Below are 19,108 nucleotides of genomic sequence, written 5' to 3' on the forward strand. Positions count from 1 at the left end.
CCTACACAATGACAGGGACGCCAGGTTGAAAGAGCTTAAGTGTCTGTTGGATTTTATACATATTTGACCAAATTTTGTACATTTCCCGAAAAGCAACGCTTTTGGACACATTGTCCAGAAAGGTTTCTGCCCGACAGTGACATGCATATATTGCAATAACTGCACCACTTAAATAGACAATACTGCCTTGTTGACAAAACAGGAGCAATCACATGGGAATGGCTTATGGGTGGGAAACAGTTTATGCTAGTCTTTTTTGAGGCTTCCTCATTGGTGAAGGAGGAGGAGGCTGGGGTATATTTGTGAAGCTTCATTTCCTATGGCTGTATTACGGAGGCAGGTGGGAGGGGCGGGGCTAGTGAAGGTCAGCGTTTCCCTTCATGATTGGACGTAGGGGAGATCCGGTAGATCAGTGGTTCTCAATTTTTTTTTAATTTAATTTCAAGGACCCCCAGATTGGTATGCGTTATGCCATGGATCTGAGAGTGTACGAATGTACACTTTCGGAGTTACAGACCTATAAGGGGTCAATTTGGTTAAATTTTCAATTTTGGTGGTAAAATAAGCTGGGCGACCCCCTGAACCCCACCTCCCCCCCCCCCCTCCCCCCCCCCCCTCCCCCCCCCCTCCCCCCCCCCTCCCCCCCCCTCCCCCTCCCCCAATGGACCCCCACTGTGAGAACCACTGCTTGTAGATGGCGGCGCTCTTTGTTGAGAAATCGCTTCCCCTCACCGGGAGGTTGACGTCGCGACATGAGGGGGGCTGGGACTTTTTTTTGTTTTTGATTCTTTCTTTTGTTGATTTCAAATCGTTCGTTTTATGTGGCTTGATCCTTCTGCAGCGCCGAGATGTCCAGCGGGGGCGGCGCCCGGCCGCTCCACTCTCGCAGCTGCCCGTCCTTGAACAGCAAGTTGAGGGCGGGCAGGGGCACGCCGGACTCCGGCGGGGGCTGGCTGAGGGGTCCCGACACGCCACTGTCGGGGTCGGCCGACTGACCGCAGTCCTGCCAGAACAGAGGGCAAAAGATCACCGGCTGGAGCAGGCGGCGGGGAGGAAGACTTTTTTTTCAGGAATGACAAAGGATGCTCAGTTCTAGGTCAACTGCTACTGCAAGCGAGAGATCAACTGGTCCACGCAATACAGATCGTTTGCGTGTGATCAAAGTTTGCGCGTGTACACGCACACGCGCACGCACACACACAGTTGTCTCTACCTGCACTTTGACTTTGTTTCGTTAGTTTTTTCTCTTTTATGCAAAGCACTGGGAAATATTTCACCCACTCTTTTACACCTGTGAACTTGAGATGTAGAATGAAGAATAGACGAAGAATCTGAAGTTAAAATCTGAAGGTTAACCAGATAGCATTATTAATCTAATAATGTTACCTTGAGTCTTGCTATTCGCCGATGTAAGCAGCAGTGAGAGATAACGAAATAAAGAAAGAGAGAGAGAGCGAGAGAGAGAGAGAGAGAGAGAGAGAGAGAGAAGAGATGTGAGAGTTCTTACCTGGAATGATTGAACAAAACTCAGAACCTTCAATGACAGCTTCCGGCTGGAGTGAAGCAGCTCCTGGAGGCTGAAAGCACAGCAAAGGTTCAAGCTGAGCTCGGCTTCGACACTCGGCACGTATTCAATGGTTAGGGGGGGTTAGATAAATAGTGAATTGGATTGGACATGAAAGTAGCAGCACGGCGCGTTTTAAGTTTATCTTTTCGTACCTCTCTTTGGAGCAGAGCTTATGCGAGGCGATCTTTCGACACACTTTGCGGTTGAGCTCGGAGCTGAAGAGGGGCATGCCGAAGCACAGCTCCAGTGGGACCCACTCGTCCTCCGATGATGGCACTAGAAACAGAGAGAGGTGAGAGGGTGGTGGAAAGAATTGTACCTTCAAGAAGTCAAACGAGAAGCAAGGAGAAAACCAAAACCTGAGGGAGAGCCAAGTCACTCATGTTCAATTCAACAATTCAATTCAAAACAGTTCCATGGTAGCACTTTGCAAACTATTTATTTCCAGGACAAGACCAGTCCAGTCTATTCAGTATAGCATTAGCATTAGTTTAGACATGGTTACGTTTAGTCATGTTTTATGCGATTCAATAGATTTTGGTAAGACTCTGTTAGTATGCTATTAAGCATATATGCATAAGTTAAGGCATGAATTTGGTGTGGTTAATGTTGGGTTAAAAGGCCCAGGCCGTGGCGTAACGGTCTGGGCACCGGACTGGTAATCCAGTCGCAGTGTGCCGCGGGTTCGACTCCCGGACCCGACACGGCCTTTACTGCATGTCATCCCCCATCTCTCTCCCGTTTCCTGTCAGCCTACTGTCTGTCCCTTCAAAAATCAATAAAAGGCGTAAGCCGCAAAAAATATCTTAAAAAAAAAAATAATAATAATAAAAATGTTGGGTTAAATACCTAGGGGGGCTGTTAAATCGTCATTTCTACAGCGCACACATGCACACCGAAGCCAGAGGCAACCATGCAAAGCACCAACCTGCTCATCGGGAGCAGTTAGGTGTTCAGTGTCTCGCTCAAGTACACACACAGCCAGGAGTAACCAGGGATTGATGTTAGCAACTGAGAATGTGCTCCATTTTGTTACACAATCAATAATGATGCCATGTCCTGCTACCTCTGAATAAACATGTATTTGAGGACGTAAATGCTTATGTCAATGAGGACTCGACCTACCATGCGTTTTGCTTTTACCCTCTCCACTGTTGTCCTCTGTCACCAGTTCAAAGGACTCGGTGCTGCCGTTGGTGTCGAACCCTCCACCTAGATGAGTGTCACCTCCTGGGAGAGGAACACCAAAGTTTGAGGCGTGCACAACACATTCCATAAACACTTTATTAGAATTATTACTAATGTGGCCATACACATGATTGTGTAGATTATGTTCACTGTTTTAGAATTTCGTATTCCATTTTTTAAGGTAAGGTAAGGTATACTTAATTTCATTCATCAATGGGGATGGGTTATGCGAAGCAATAGATTTGATTTTAACAGGGGCTACCAAATCAATGGCAGTCAAACATAAAATATTAAAACAACCGACTAAGTCGTTTGTCTGAGTGGGGAAGGTCAAGTCATTACTGAGAAGAGGAAAAGTGTTGGAGAATTTTTCAGCAGAGTGACTGTACGTGATTGGACTTTGCGTTTAGTGGATTGAGTGTCAACATTAAAAACTATATTAAAAGAAATGGCCTTGTGGTCAGACACAAACAAAGCTTTCAGCTATTATGCTAAGCCCGAAACAGGGACCGATTATTAATCGACAATTTCATTAAAGAATCCATTTTAAATATATTTTTTTATAATCTATGAACTCAATTGGTGCAATTAACTGCTGCACCCCTAAAATGAAACTTGTGACCAATGGCATGAAGCTAAATTGAATGAGGTAATGTGAAGGTAAAGTCTAAGAAGATTCGATCGGCGCCATTAGCAAAAGGCTATCGCAAATAATCACATAATTAGCCAGACAAATGCCGTAATTAAACTGCACTAGTGGCAAACCTTCAGGGTCAACTGCTTTGGCAAGGACATTCTCACTGACTGTTGGTCACACTCGTATGGCGGTGTGACAGAGTCAACTCAGAGAGGGTAAATACGGACACGCATTGGGACGATGTAAGAACAACAACAGTAGACGCTCTCTCTCTCCCCCCCCCCCCCCCCTTCTCTCTCTATCTCTCTCTCTCTCTCCCCCCCTCTCTTGCATGCTGGTGCATGGCCATTGGCCAAATAGTGGGATTGCTTTGGAGATCTCTCTTGCATGTTGTTGTTGGAGACAATCACAAAAAGAGCACTCACTTGCGGCGCACGCACCCATGCACGCACGCATACACACACACACACGTGTGCGCACACGCACGCACACACACACACGCACACACACACACACACACACTTTATGTACGAGTGCTGTCTACCTGGGTGCATGTGTTCATGTGTTGTATATGTGTATGTCTAAATGTTGTACGTTGTGTTGTTTTGTGTGCATTCCCACCCACCCCTGTAGTCGGTGGAGTCACTGGCCCTGCGGCGGTGCCTTGTGTTGGGGTTGAGCATGGTGATGTATCCACACTGGTTCTCCAGGTCCACCTGTTGCTTCAGCGTCTTCAGCGCTTTGTGGACACACATGTTGGAGTAGGAGAAATCTATATGGGGGACAGGAGACATACACACAGGGGACTTCATCTGTTTATTTAAGAGGGACAATATATATTATACTGTATGTATGTATGTATGTACAGTATGTACAGGTATATATATATCTCACAACTACAAAAAGTGGGTCAGGTAGGTTATTGTGGCCTCCTGGTGGCACCAATGTGAAAAGGGTGCCATTTGTTCTTATGCATTTCATGGCAATCGTTCATTATTTGAGGCATTTTGTTCCAAAAATGTGTTTTGCAGAAATCGACCTGCTGGTGGTGTTATAACAGGCCAATGTAAAAAGGGTGGCATTTCTTCCTCGGCCTAGTGGGAATGTGCGTGCAAAGTTTCCCGGAAATCGCACGCTGCATGATTTGCCGAACTGAAACATTCGGGGGAGAGGTTCTGCCCTGCCTGTCCAGGGAGTGTGTGCGCATAGTTTCACAGTGATTAGGTTGTTGATCGAGTGAATTGTTAATTGCGATTGTTAATGGTCTCCGCCATGCCTACGGCTTGGCGGAGACAATTAACAATCCATTCTGAAAGACAGCACAATTCAGTGCAATTAAGAAGCAGTGTAAACATACAAGGAGAATGCCAATTTTTATCCACAGTCCCTGACATACAACAATAGAATAGACACCACAGAGTGTTAACACAATACAAGTCACAAACTTAAATCACTGGTTCTAAAACCCTTTTAATTTCAAGAATCCCCAGTATGGTATGAATTAGGCCACAGATCCCCTTAAGGGTCCAATTTGGTTCCATTTGTGCATTAACACTTTCGGAGTTACAGACATTCTTTTTACAGACATTTAAGGGTCAATTTGGTTTCAAATGGACCCATAAGGGTGCTGAATGAGTGTAAGCTTGTGTAAGTCGTCAAATTGAAACAAATATGCACTAAAAATAAGAATGTATGTTTGAGAGTATACTTAAATCAATACATTAAACTGCATTTTAGACTAAATCAACTGTATTTTTGACAAACAACTAAAACTAAGATATTTCACATTACTAAAATATGACTAGAACTAAATGGAATTCTATTCAAAAGACTATTAAAACAAAATGTGTTCTCAAAATAAACCCTGCTCTTTTCAGTAAAGGTGCTTTCCACTTTCCAGTACCCTTTTCTTTGCCCTCATTTATTATTCCATATCCTATGAAATATGCATATGTGTGATCCAGCAGAATTTGTGTAATCCACAGAGAATAATAATAATGCACACCAAATGCACCGTGACGTAAACAACAGGCCTTTCACTTCCTTCCTTCAGGGCTATTTCCTCAATTTTTAAATGCCCAAAATGGGGACTCCAAAGTGAAAGTCCGTCGGCGGGTTAATATTGCACCAATGAAAAGTATTAAAAAGAGCGCTTGTGACTAAATAATAACTACATTGGCTCCATTGGAATACAGGTTATCTTTCACCCATTTCCTGAAAAGTAACAGTTTAAGGTACCCGACAACGACGGTATCATATAACATCGGCCATCAAAAAAAGGGTTGTGAGGAAGAGGTCTGAGAAAAAAAAAAGAAAGTAAAAAAGCCCTCAAACTGATGAACGTTAGTTAATATTACAATTTGACCGAAATATGACCCATGTTTAGTTTTTTTGGGGTGAAAAATCTGTTTAATAAGTGGAACATTTTTCCTCCTTGCAAGCTTCCATATCCCTCAAAAGGCTGTGTGCTGAGTGAACTGTGACTGGTTTGCTAAACTCGCAATGAAAGGCTCTAAATAAAAAAAATGGATTTCGGCTCAAAGTCCATCAAAGATTCTTTGAAGTGCCGAGGCAAAGACCCAAGCCCCCACCCCCCAAACTCCGCCCCCTGTCCCTCCCATCGAAAATGGTCAATATTTGAGTCACAAGAAAAACAAACCCGAAGCTTGCTGGATTCGAGGTGGTGTTAACCTTGTTCACATCACAAGACATACCAAAGGCAAAAGCAAACATAATTATAGACCAGAAAATTCCCAACCTGTTGGACCGGGTCCCGCTGGTAGGCCATGTGGATATTGCAAGGGTGCCCCCAAATAATTGGCAAAACACAACAAGATTTTAAAGAAAGCGCCTTCAAAAAAGCCTTCTATGAACACAGACTTATACTGCAGATCAGTGGTTTTCAACCTTTTTCATATTAAGGGCCATTATTTATTCAGCATTTAAGCCACGGACCACCATTAGATGAGATTTTTACTCGCAGCCCCAAAACTAATGAATATGTTGTTGTAGTTGGATAAGATTGTCCACAATTCTATGCTGTATTGATGTGGTAAACCATAGGAGATATAACAGGGAAACGATCCAAATAACAATTGTTTTTGTGTAGACTTCTTGTAAGTATAGCCTAATGCAGGTGTTTAACAATAATTTAACTCTTGAGAGCGTAAAATGAAAACAAATGGACCAGTCCATTTGGTTTCATTTAGTTACCAACTCTCCATCATTTAGCTGGCGACCACTTGGAACCCCCCCCAAGGACCACTGTATACTAGCTGTATGCTAGTATAACATACAGTCAGATGTAATAACGTGTTAAAAAAGGATTGTGACACAAATATATATATATATATAATTTATCTTAATTGTTTTAGGTTTTCTGGGCTCAATTGCATGCAAAAAAACCCTGAACTTTTAACATTCGGTAGATTTTTTGTGGTCTTCTGGGTTTCTGGCTCAAACAAGCGCTCTGATTTTCCTGCCGTTTGTGATGTCACAGCCTGCAAATCCCATATTTGCCAGCAGATGTCACTGTTTTCACTGTTTTGCCTGTTTTCATTGCAGCTCAAAAGGCTTCCAAACCCCAGAGAAAACTCCACTGAGAATATCCACTGAATGTTAATGTAATTAACCCAAAAGAAAAACCAAAAATAAATGAAAACTAATGTCATGAAACCTTTAAATAATGATATAGGATGTCGTATTCACAAAGTTTCACTCACCCCCTTTTAGCTCCTCCCGGTCAAACGGGAATGGAATGTGAACCGTTTCTCCGTGACCGTGCACACCATGACCCTGAAGGACACACACACACACACACACACACACACACACACACACACACTAAAGTAAGTAAGCAATAAATAAACAATAAGTAAGTAAGAGCTGGAGTATTACACACACAGATAACATAAGTAAGAACATGAGTATGTCTGTATGTGTGTGTGTGTGTGTGTGTGTGTGTGTGTGTGTGTGTGTGTGTGTGTGTGTGTGGTTCACCTGGATCAGTACAGCGGAGTGTGTGAGTGCGTCATTGAGCATGGCCAGTACGTTGGACGTGGGGACCACGCCGGGGTCATGACCCCAGGAAGTGATGAGCAACCTGTCGTAAGTCTGAAACATTGTATTGTCATGTTAACGAGTCATCCCCACAACCAACAGCTGTCTGACGTAGGCAGTACTGCAGGGGTTATCAAAGTGCGGTCCTAGAACCCCCAGGGGTCTCTCAAGGGGTTCCACGGGGTCCCCATCAAAATGAGTTACTAGAGCGTTAAAAACTGTTTAACCACTTTAACATCAGCTATTTAAAATAAACTCTTGACAAAATGTGAAAAATTTGGAATACTTTTGAAACATTTATGTTGTATGTTGCAAAATAGTTTCAGATTGGTGTCCAAGCCCAAATACATACTAATTTGGGAGTCCTTGATATGAAAATGTCCGCAAACAAGACATGCATGCAGGAACAGAAAGTATGTTTTATTCTAGCAAGTCGGTAAACAAAGATACGGTACCTGCATACTAATATCCCTGTGCTAGGGTGCACGAGTGCACAAAAATAAGTGAATTTAGTACTCTGCTACGTACATTTGCTTATTATTTTTTGCACTTGAGCATTGTTTGACACAGATGTCTTACATTGAAGACAACATTTTTGCCTTGATCTCAGCATGTGGACTGTTTGTTTTAGGCTTTCTACCAGATATATCCATCGTCAATATGTTTGTATTCTACACGGACACGCAATACAACTCTTTGATGCCCCAAGCATGACCACAGGCACGGTATCATAGTACAGTACCTAGTTTTCATTCTAGCGGGGCCATGAAATAACTCACTAAGCAGCCTTTGCCATTGGTGTTTTGACCCCTGTCCCATTATGACCTGATTCTACAAAATGCATTTTAAATCAGTAGTTGTCACACACTATCAAGATTCTCTTTTTTTAATGTCCAAAGATAGCAGATGCACAAGCTCACAGCCCGCTGCTATCTGCTATTTTTGCATGGCCAATGCAAAAATCTGGATTTAATGGGTCAAAAACAACAAACAAACTACACATTTGTAATTTCAATACTGGCAAAATTGTATTTCAAGTATTTGGCCTTCACCACCAACGTACTATGGTGTGACGTTCACTAGCTAAACAATAAACATGTGGCTTTTCTTATCTGACTTTGCACATAGGCTTTACCCCACAAAAGATGTTTGAGGCTGTGTAAACAAACTGAACATAGCTTTGCTCAACTATATTCCAAACATGATGTACTGTATGTATGAGACATAAGTAAACTGTGCCATTCTTTCACAGGTTCCAGATTTGTTTCCATATGCTAGCTCAGTTTCTGATAACCGAATTTGGGCGTTGTGGTACTAAGCCTGAGTTCTAGGAACTTACAAAAAAAAGAAAAGTGATCTGCTTTTCATGAGTTTCTTAATCTAACCTGGAACATGTCTGGTAGTTTATAGACTAACCTGGAATATGTCTGGTAGTTTATAGACTAACCTGGAATATGTCTGGTAGTTTATAGACTAACCTGGAATATGTCTGGTAGTTTATAGACTAACCTGGAATATGTCTGGTAGTTTATAGACTAACCTGGAATATGTCTGGTAGTTTATAGACTAACCTGGAATATATCTGGTAGTTTGCGGAGTCTAGAGCCCTTGGACAGAAGCAGAGAGGGGGGACCTTGGCCGGTCACATGGTACAGATACAGCTTGAACCAGATGGAGCTCACCTCAGGGATAGCCGGTCCAATGTGCTGCAATGCAATTACACACACACACACACACACACACACACACACACACACACACACACACACACACACACACACACACACACACACACACACACACACACACACACACACACACACACACACACCTTCTGATACACGAGTTGCAGATACAGAAACATACAGGCATAAATAATGCATGTGGAAACACTTGCATGCAGACACTTTTTCCTCTCGTTTTCTGACTCTCAAAGACACCCACGTACCACCTTGCACACATATTTATGCACAGTTGCACCTAAGAAAAACAGAACAATCTCTCGTCTCTGTACGGGAAAAAAATCCTCATTGTCCATTTAACCACTGATTTATACTTCATCGTGTGACAGAGTCATCTCAGAGAGGGTAAATACGGACACGCATTGGGACGATGTATTAACAACAACAGTAGACTCTCTCCCCCCCCCCCCCTCCCCTCTCTCTCTCTCGCATGCTGGTGCATGGCCATTGGCCAAATAGTGGGATTGCTTTGGAGATCTCTCTCGCATGTTGTTGTTGGAGACAATCACAAAAAGAGCACTCACTTGCGGCGCACACACACACACACACACACACACACACACACACACACACACACACACACACACACACACACACACACACACACACACACACACACACACACACACACACACACACACACACACACACAAATGAAACAAGCCGAATGAAACACACACACGCTCCCTTTGTGCACGACACGCCACTCCATCCAAGTCCCCGGCGTGCCGCAAAGTGTTTCTCTGCTCTGTTCCCTCCCCCCCTCCCCCCTCCCTACCCATGGTGCACCGGTTCCCTCTGGGCCTCGCTACCTGCGGCGTGCAGCTGCTGATGGGTCGGATCTCGTTGCTGAGGGGCGCCATGGAGACCAACAGCTTGTAGTTCTTGTTGAGGACACGGCTGCACGTGGCGGGATCCAAACCCAGAAGGCTCTCACAACGCAGCATGTCCAACGGGAAGCCTGCAGAGAGAGACACACAGAGAGAGAGAGACACACAGAGAGAGAGAATAAAGGAATACAAACCATATGTGTACACCGTTTATCAAAAGTATAAAGCTAACGTATTCTATATGGATGTATATTGTATAACTATCTCTGACAGAAAATGCACAATCTTTTTATAGTTTCACAAGATAGTATCACCCAAAGTACTAATATAACACAGCTCTGTTTACACCTTTATTTGATTCCTATTTATATCCAATATTTATTTGTAAATACATTGTTTTATTTTGATTCTGCTTTGGCAATGTAAATGTACGTTTTCTCATGCCAATAAAGCTCCTTCCAGAGACAGAGACAGAGACAGAGACAGAGATAGAGAGAGAGAGAGAGAGAGAGAGAGAGAAAAAACGGTCCACTTTGAGCTTATAGATCGTATTCATCATACGTCTAAATATATAGGGTTTAAGTGAATAAGAAATAACAAAATGCATAGTATGTGTGAGTGTATGTGTGATTGTTTGTCTGGAATAGTATTTACAGTAGATCTGTCTAGACAGACAGGTTGTATAGTTATTTGGCATCCAAGTTTCTTGGAAGCACTACAGTACATTATTCTCTTCGGATTCCATTTATGCGACTATTTAACTGTTTGCGGACTAGGAAGCATGACATTTACACTGATCATGCACTTGTACATCTCTCTGGATAAGGGTGTCTGCTAAGTGTAATCTCCTTGCAAGAAGAAGGGAGCGCTGCATAGTTCTAATGGTTCACACGAAAGATGCTCTTTAACAGAACAGGTACATATACACTACAGGTATATGAACAGGTACATACTATACACTATAATAGACATACATTATAAAACACTGTCCATTGTCCAAGTCTTGCTTGATCTACAGTCCCCTGGCGTTGCAGATGACCAAGGAAAGAAAACATGCAAGGCTTCTCCAGGCGAATACATATTTATGAATTGAGCAAGGTAAACAAACAGACTTGTGTTCATCACTTGTCTTCTCTATGCCAGCCTTTCAAACATGAAAATTATTTCACAATTCAGTGGATAATATACAGTACAGTATGGCATAATTTATGATGCAGTAAGTGGTTTTTCCTGTTAAAATACAGTTAATTAGCTCTATATTCTGATAACAGTAACAGAAGTCTTTAGTTAACAGAAAAAAGCTTTTTCAGACAGGGATACCAATTTGATTAACTGGCATTTCTATTTTGGGCATGATGTCATAGACATTTTCAAAAATAGCTAAATGCATTCGCAATGTGATGCTTGTGGATCAGTTATCTTTGCCAATTCATTTGTGGTACAACAAAGTATATAGGGCTGTAGTGTAGAGCCAAAGACAGCCGAAGAAGTTGTTAAAGTAATTAAAGTTTAATTAGAATTTAAGTAGGGTCACAGTGCTCACGCCACCTGACAGCAGTAGGTGTGGCCGGACAGTAAATGATAAACCAAAATGTGTTTTTAATGAAGCTTCTCTACCGAGGCGAGACACAGTTTCCCTGTGTACCTGACAAAATGATCCTCCACACATCCTGCAGTGGTTGGCTGACGGGCTAACACAGTTTGTCCAAGTGGGGCCTCGGTGAGCAGATGATTATGAACTGAGAGACAGTCTATCAAGAGCTGAGGCACACAGCCAAGTCTCACAAAACAAACAGCATCTGGCGCCATGACGCTAGTGGCCGGATAATTAAGTGGATTTGCTTTTGTCGTAGGCCGCTTTGGGGAGGCGTTCTTCTCAACTGCCCACACCAAAAAGAAAAAACAACAAACACCCTTTTGTGTGGAACACACACCCCTGTCTAGCGACAGAATGTCTCATTCAAAAGTGTCAAAGATTGAAGAGCAGGAGTGGTAACTGGGAGAAAGGTATCTGTCAGCCAAACAAATAACCACCATACATGAGAATGCAAGCGGCAACTCTGAGTGTTCTCAGCAGTGGACAAAGACACTTGCACTAGCTTTTAAAAATACTGAAGTATACTGAAGTATTAAAATTACAAACGGCAGGTACATTTCCTTCTTTTTTTTATCAATATATTTCTGTATTGGAATTGGCCAATACAGTGATGTATTGTTGTGAGCTTGTAGATAAGCTATTTTCACTATTTGAAATTGGGCTCGAGTGGCCAATTCATAATGTATTGTATTCATAAGTTTGGGCTGCGACGGTCACTTCCTAGAAAGAACTAAAATAGCAAATAACAGTCACATATAACAGTCACTTCCTAGAAAGAACTAAAATAACAAATAACAGTACAGATACTGAAAATATGTACTTTTCACCAAGCAACAGAGAGCCATATGCACAAGTTCTGGTCTCTGTTAAGTCTCTTATTTGGTGGAAATCTTCAAATCACTGTTGATTGAACCTAATGTAATGATTGCATTGTTTGGGGCATTACAATAATCTCTAAAAGAGAGCACTCACAAAACTGTCCATTTAGGCACTATTATTTAAATACATAAATTGCCATTGCACGCTGCAGAGCAGACAGCACAACGTATGCGTTTCAGCTACAAGCCTTCATCAGCTTTGTATTTACATTGTTTGGGGGTAATTCCATCTACAAAGTCACTCTCTTCCTCGGAGGCAGCCTATATAGCCATCGTTACCTTATTGATACCGTAATAATTGTCTTCATTATTTTCTGTCCTTTTCCTTTGGATTCTATTTTGATGTAGTGCTTGTCTGGTCCGTAATTTGCCTTAGCGAAAGGACTTGCTTAACACTTGAGCTTTGCCACTCCATCATTGTTTCAATTATTCTTCAGTACTGTATTGTGTGTGTTTTGGGGGAAGTAGTTCATTACTAGGGGTGTAACGATACATTGTAACAGTGATACGATACGTATCACGATACATGGTTAACGATATGATCTCCATATACATGGATATTGGTTCATTATGGCGATACAATACGATTCAATGATCTGAAATCGATACAGTAACTATTGAGCAAATACAGGGGTTGACACCAAGGTCTCAGAGGCACATCGGGCAAGTGCATGTTCTACTTGCCCTCAGCTCATGGCCACTTGCCCCCAAAATATATCCTACATTTTTCATTACTGTTCTTATTTTTTACTTTCTACTTGCATGCTTGAAATGTTTCCTTTCCCAGTTGAAAACTATGTTTTTGTTTAAGTCACAGGAATCGGCTACAGTAAACAATCAAGTTATGTAAATACTGGCATTTTATTTCAACAATATGAACATTAGAGGTAGCTCTCTTCATAGCTCTCTCATTACTGGAGGTGCCACTTTCACACAGCCCCATGGGCTTACTATCGGCATGAGAGTGTTGAATGACTGACAACCATTAAACAACAACGACGTTCTGAAACCACAAGAATTAATAAGCCAACCAGTGATGGTATTGTTGACACTTGGCAGGCAGGCAATGTATATTGATGTGTTGTGTGCTCGTTCTGCCAGATTTACTTTGTGGTACAACGGCGTCATGTTGCGAAAACAAACGATCCACAAGCTCATGGCGCATTGCATCCCAAGCGTTGTGAATCATGCCACATTCGCCGTACGACGCAGCATCGCCGCATAGTGTTGCTCGGGCCGAGAGGCAGGGAGAGAGATAGAAAGCAGGGGAAGATGCGGAGACAGATATATCTCGTGTTGTGTTTATAGCGAAATAAGACGGTTGTAGCCCCACTCAAAATGCACACTTGCCCGATCTGGCAACCCGGTAGCAACCTTCACCTGCCAGACCATTTTTTTTACTTTCCCCGGTCAACAGTTAGTGTCAAGTCCTGATATACATAAAATATGTGTGAAATTTGTGGATAGTGCAGGTTTTTTTAAGGGGAAGATTTATTATTATGGATATAAATAAGTAAACACAGTGATTCTCTGGCAAATAGATGGACATTGTATTCGAGGACAAACCCACGCCTTGACAGTAACACAGCGAATACACACATGTCGATAGACCAAGTGTAGCTATATGGAATGGAAAAGTAATTAAACCCTCTTAAATTTGCTAAATACAATGCACAAATACTTAGTATTGATCAAATGTATTATTTACATAGAAAACGATTCGATACCGATTATTTCCATTTTGAAACGATACGATACAAAGTCAAACGATATTTGCTGTTATCGATATACTTTTTAAATTGTAAATCAATATTTCGATACAGTTACTATGGTTACACATCTATTAATTACAGTACTAAAGTAAATGTACTACGTTACTGTCCACCAATGATTGTCTAACGTTCTCAGGGTTGAGTGAAGGGGTTAACAGTTGGTAGAGAGGGGCATGATGTGGCAGACTGGCCCAATCTACCTCCCAACACAAAGGATACAGTCATGCCTTCTTTCTCACATGTCTGTCGAGGGCCAAGAACGCCGACTTGCCCGTAACCATTTGGGTCATCGTGTGGACAGCACATTCAGGGGAGGATATTAATTGGCAGATGTACAAAACAAAACAAAAATACAAACAAAAATCACGTAATATAGATTACTTTCCGGCTGGAAAACTATTCGCAGCACCCATGACTCACAAGGTCCGTAAATCTCGCTGTTAGCAGCTCTGTGAAAAGGAAAATAAGACTAAATACCACATTACAATGTTAAATGATTTGGACATGTGGTTGCATCACACAGTACAGAATTGTCTTATAAGATTATCTCCTCTAGTCTTAAACAAGCCCACACTAGAAGACTTTTGACCTTGTGGGATTTATGAAGCAAGCATCAATCACATGCAGTGCTTAATATTGCGACAGTAGGTCGCAGATTACTATGAAAACCTGAAAAACCTGTCAGTGACTCGGTCACACCCCATATATGGCCTTCTCCATATATGAAGATCACAACACTGACCTCGACATCAAACCCTGGATAGCCATACATGGAGAAGACTGGATCATCACCTAGATCTGCATATATGGAGCCAGCCAGCAACTCTACATCTGACCTCAAACCTCAAACCCTTAGATCTCCATATACTGTATGGAGCTTACCTGTTCTGACATTCCTCCCCACCCATCCTGCCTGTTCGATGTATCCCTTTTGACTGATACCTGTCCATTCAAACTCAAGACGGGCCCACCCTAAAGTTATAAGAGCAGCTGTGCCCGGTAGCCGGCAAAAACTAGAGTTCTCAGGCCCGGAAATTAAGGCCCGGCCCTACCTGGGCCCTCATCAAACCCTGTCACCCTTAGATCTCCATATATGGAGCTGACCTGTTATGACCTCATCAAACCCTGTACACTCAAGACACGCTTCATATATGGCCAGTACATAATTCATTCCATATGTTGATCTGACCCCCCATGCCAAAGCGCCAGCACTCGTCCAGCAGTCTGCTGTCACCCAGCCGGGCGTCTTACTGGTAATTAATTAGTTTATTAATATTTATTTTTTTAAGTTTCCCTTTTAGTTTGCTTGTCGGTATGATTATTGTTTCTGAGAATAATTTTACACAGTGCCTGTCAAAAGTGTACCCACTTCTCCAGACACCAGAACACCACGACTGACATGTTTGGGTGAAACAAATTTCTTCATTATAAACACATGGACATGGCTGACTTCTGTTGGGAGAAATTCAAATGTAGTTGAGTTTCAGCCATTTTCTCAAAGGGGTTCCAGGGACCCTCAGGGTTCCTTGAGTGGGTTCCAAATGCACCCTTACAGGTCTGTAACCCTAACCTATAACTCAGAGGGTACACATGGAACATTCTCACTTTGCTCAGCCTGCCTCTTCTCACCTTGTGCTCCAGGTATTCAAATGCAATGCATTCTAGGCGGCTGGTGAGACATTAGTGAGAACGAAACACATTTTTGTTACATTTCATTACTATTCCTACTGTAAAACAGAAGGCAGACCAGCTGTTCATGTCTTACAGTTTCACACCGATTAAGGACCATGTCAGTATTGCTAGAATGTAATTAAAAGTTAAAATTGACTCCAAATTAGAGCTCAAGTAGTAATTAGTTTAAGTAGTGAAGTATTATGTAACTTTGAATTAATTAAATTAAATGAAGTTGGGAGTAAATGTAACATTATAGAGGTTATGTATGTGACATCAATCATTGTACCCAGAAGTTGCAGGAACGCCTACTGATTGAAATAAACAACATTAAACTCACCAACATTGCAGCTGAAAGCTTGAATTATCCTCTTTATAGTTTTTGTTTCATAAAAATCCAAAATATACATGTTATTAAGCTACTTTCTGTCAAGAAATTACATGAAGGTGATTATTTTTCTAAGGGTCAGAGTTTGGAAGGCACAAGTTCTTATTCTTGTTTCTTTGCAGCCAGGAGCAGGACTACATTTTGTATAACATACTTTCTTCTCAGTGGGGTAACACTAGTAGTGTGTAGTTGTGTACTAGTGCTTGAGTCTCATGTACGTCTGCTAATTATATTTATATATTTATATTTCTAATTATATTTCTATAGAAATACAGCAGATCTACAAGCTCACAACTCTGTTGCGATGTGACAAAACAGAAAAAAATATCAAATGCAGGGATAGGTTTCTGCCCGACAAGAATTTTAGGTGATATTATGTTCTCAGGGACTGTACTCGTTTCAAAGTTTTTGAAATGCATTCTACCCCCGCACACAGAATGGTACAATAAACCTGAATTGAATTGAGAGTACTGACACATTGAAATTGCTCTGACCTCTCGTAAGAAAGAACTACCCACCACTGTACCCACAGGCTGCATAAGACGGACTTATAGTACACACTACTACACAGTGATGTGTGTTAACACAATCCCCTCCGTGATTCATTAAAGAATGGTTACTATATGCCAGGATATCGCCCAAAACACCGCAACCGGATGTTGTGTCAGCTTAATGGTGTGTGTTTACTCTCGACCGGTTGTTATTCTATAGTCTCGCGTTACCAGACTGTTGCCTCTGTACAGTGGGGCCTGGGCCAACGGAAGAGCTATCATGCGAGCTACTGTATCAAGCTACCAAGCTGCCTTACACCATTGAAACAGGAGACATACTGTATGCAGATATTTTCAGAAATGTTCAAACATCATCAAAGTCTATGTCCAAAATATATGCCCAAAATAGGGATGTCCAGTTTGAAAGTGGTTTAATAAAATACTATTTCCATGTTGTGTAGCATGTAGCCATCCCTTCAGGATTATTATTATTATATATATTTTTAAGATATTATTTTTTGCTTTTTGCCTATTGATAGATTAACAGTAGTTTGACAGGAAAGAGATGGAGGGAAGACACGCAGCAAAGGTCGCCGGGATCGGGACTCGAACCCTCGACACGCTTTCAGGCTGGATAATTACCAGCCTAGGTGCCTGGACCACTCGGCCGTTGCAGAGTTTACTGATAAAGCTCAGGATGTCTATTCCTCACACAAAAGCTCTGACTATTCGGTTGTTAAAGGTCTTGAGTGCCTATGAGCTGGTCCTGGAGGCATCCATAATAAGACTATGAATTCTCACAGCCTGGCCAAGAGTCAGACGTTTGACAGGCTTTCCTGAAACTCGACCGCTGACGAGTTGTTTCAAGTTCCAAGTTTTCATGTCATTCATGCGAGGCGGCCGGGACAACCAGGGGAACATTGAAAAGCGATACGACAGGAGAGCCTGTCGCTTTAAACATTTGATTGTGATGGGTATTTTGCCCATCACAGGACATGGGAGTGAGAAAGTGTTGTCTTACAGTGGTTGTCATTTTGTGGAATGAATCCTAGAGAAAGAAATCCTGTTTAACAGGTGGTGCACATCTCTAAAAGTTGAGCCCAAAATGCACTTTGGGCTGGAGGAGTTCAGGAATTGAGAGAGGGTGATGCTGTGCTTGCTGATGAGACTGTCTAGGCTCATAAAGTAGTTTTTAGTGACAAACCTTGTGAGACTAAGAGCTATATGCTTCTCCTAGCACTCCTCGTTTTCAACAACAGTCCTGGTTCAGTCAGAAACGGAAACTCGTTTTTCTTCTAAAAGCTTTTCCGAATGGTCAATTTATGCTTTGTGTCGAGAACACACAGCGGAAGTGAGGTCAAAACGGACGCCTTCATAAAATACTTAACCCATTCTGTGCGGGAACCCCTATTGGTATCTTACCCCCTCAGGCCGGGCACCCATATTTGGGTTCTGTACAGTATGTACAGTATTCAAAAATGTAATTTTTTTGATGCTGCTATATAAATATTTGAAGTTTTTCAGAAACCTTAGGTCAGGATGGGCCTAAATGGGTTAATCACATACTCTGACTGGTCGGGTATTAGATACACCCGTTTGCCCATAAGACCCACTCTACGCAACGTCATCAAACAGCGACGCACCTACCATAACATAATTTTTTTTTTTAGATATTTTTTTTGCGGCTTACGCCTTTTATTGATTTATTTTTTTTAAGGGACAGATAGTAGGCTGACAGGAAACGGGAGAGAGATGGGGGGATGACATGCGGTAAAGGCCGTGTCGGGTCCGGGAGTCGAACCCGCGGCACACCGCGACTGGATCACCAGTCCGGTGCCCAGACCGTTACGCTACGGCCTGGGCCACCATAACATAATTTTACACCTTTTTCCCCCCGTGGCGCTAGAGTGAGCTTCATCACAAAAACGAGTGTGACAATGTTGTGGCTGAACATTTTCAACCAATCACTCTGTCACGTGCACAAGTTGTTTCGTGTCATTACGCTTCTAGTTACCGTTTTGTGCGCACATGCATGCGCGTGTGTGTGTGAGTCAATGCACGGCGGTACTAAGCTAGGAAAGGAAAGGAAAGCTAGCTTGCCTTCCCGATGAAGAACATACCGTATCTCAAACAATTTGCAAAGATTATGCAGTTGATGAGGATATAGTCACCTTTACAGTTAAGGCCAGATTACAGGTCCTTCCAACCAGACTGATCAATCTCTCTCTGTGGTATCCTAATACGTTTCCTCCTCATTGTCTGCACCATGACCACAACCCAGTTACCAA

The 19,108-nt window shown here is 42.2% G+C and overlaps 1 protein-coding gene across 2 annotated transcripts in view; it reads right to left on the reverse strand.

Annotated features, from left to right (window-relative positions):
* Nucleotides 1–669: 669 nt before the first annotated feature.
* The window catches only part of fam91a1 (family with sequence similarity 91 member A1), a 56,640-nt gene continuing 38,201 nt past the window's right edge, over nucleotides 670–19,108 (reverse strand). For both annotated transcript variants that reach the window (XM_083772587.1, XM_083772586.1), the window contains exons 16-24: nucleotides 10,006–10,154; nucleotides 9,023–9,157; nucleotides 7,392–7,505; nucleotides 7,115–7,187; nucleotides 4,018–4,164; nucleotides 2,693–2,797; nucleotides 1,720–1,843; nucleotides 1,508–1,577; nucleotides 670–1,003 (exon numbers count right to left, since the gene is read on the reverse strand). In XM_083772587.1, the coding sequence (XP_083628713.1) occupies nucleotides 818–1,003; nucleotides 1,508–1,577; nucleotides 1,720–1,843; nucleotides 2,693–2,797; nucleotides 4,018–4,164; nucleotides 7,115–7,187; nucleotides 7,392–7,505; nucleotides 9,023–9,157; nucleotides 10,006–10,154 (1,103 nt within the window). In that variant the 3' untranslated portion in view covers nucleotides 670–817. The remainder of the gene's footprint in view (nucleotides 1,004–1,507; nucleotides 1,578–1,719; nucleotides 1,844–2,692; nucleotides 2,798–4,017; nucleotides 4,165–7,114; nucleotides 7,188–7,391; nucleotides 7,506–9,022; nucleotides 9,158–10,005; nucleotides 10,155–19,108) is intronic.

Source organism: Protomyctophum parallelum, assembly GCF_964188405.1.
Source record: "Protomyctophum parallelum genome assembly, chromosome: 1".
Classification (NCBI taxonomy): domain Eukaryota; kingdom Metazoa; phylum Chordata; class Actinopteri; order Myctophiformes; family Myctophidae; genus Protomyctophum; species Protomyctophum parallelum.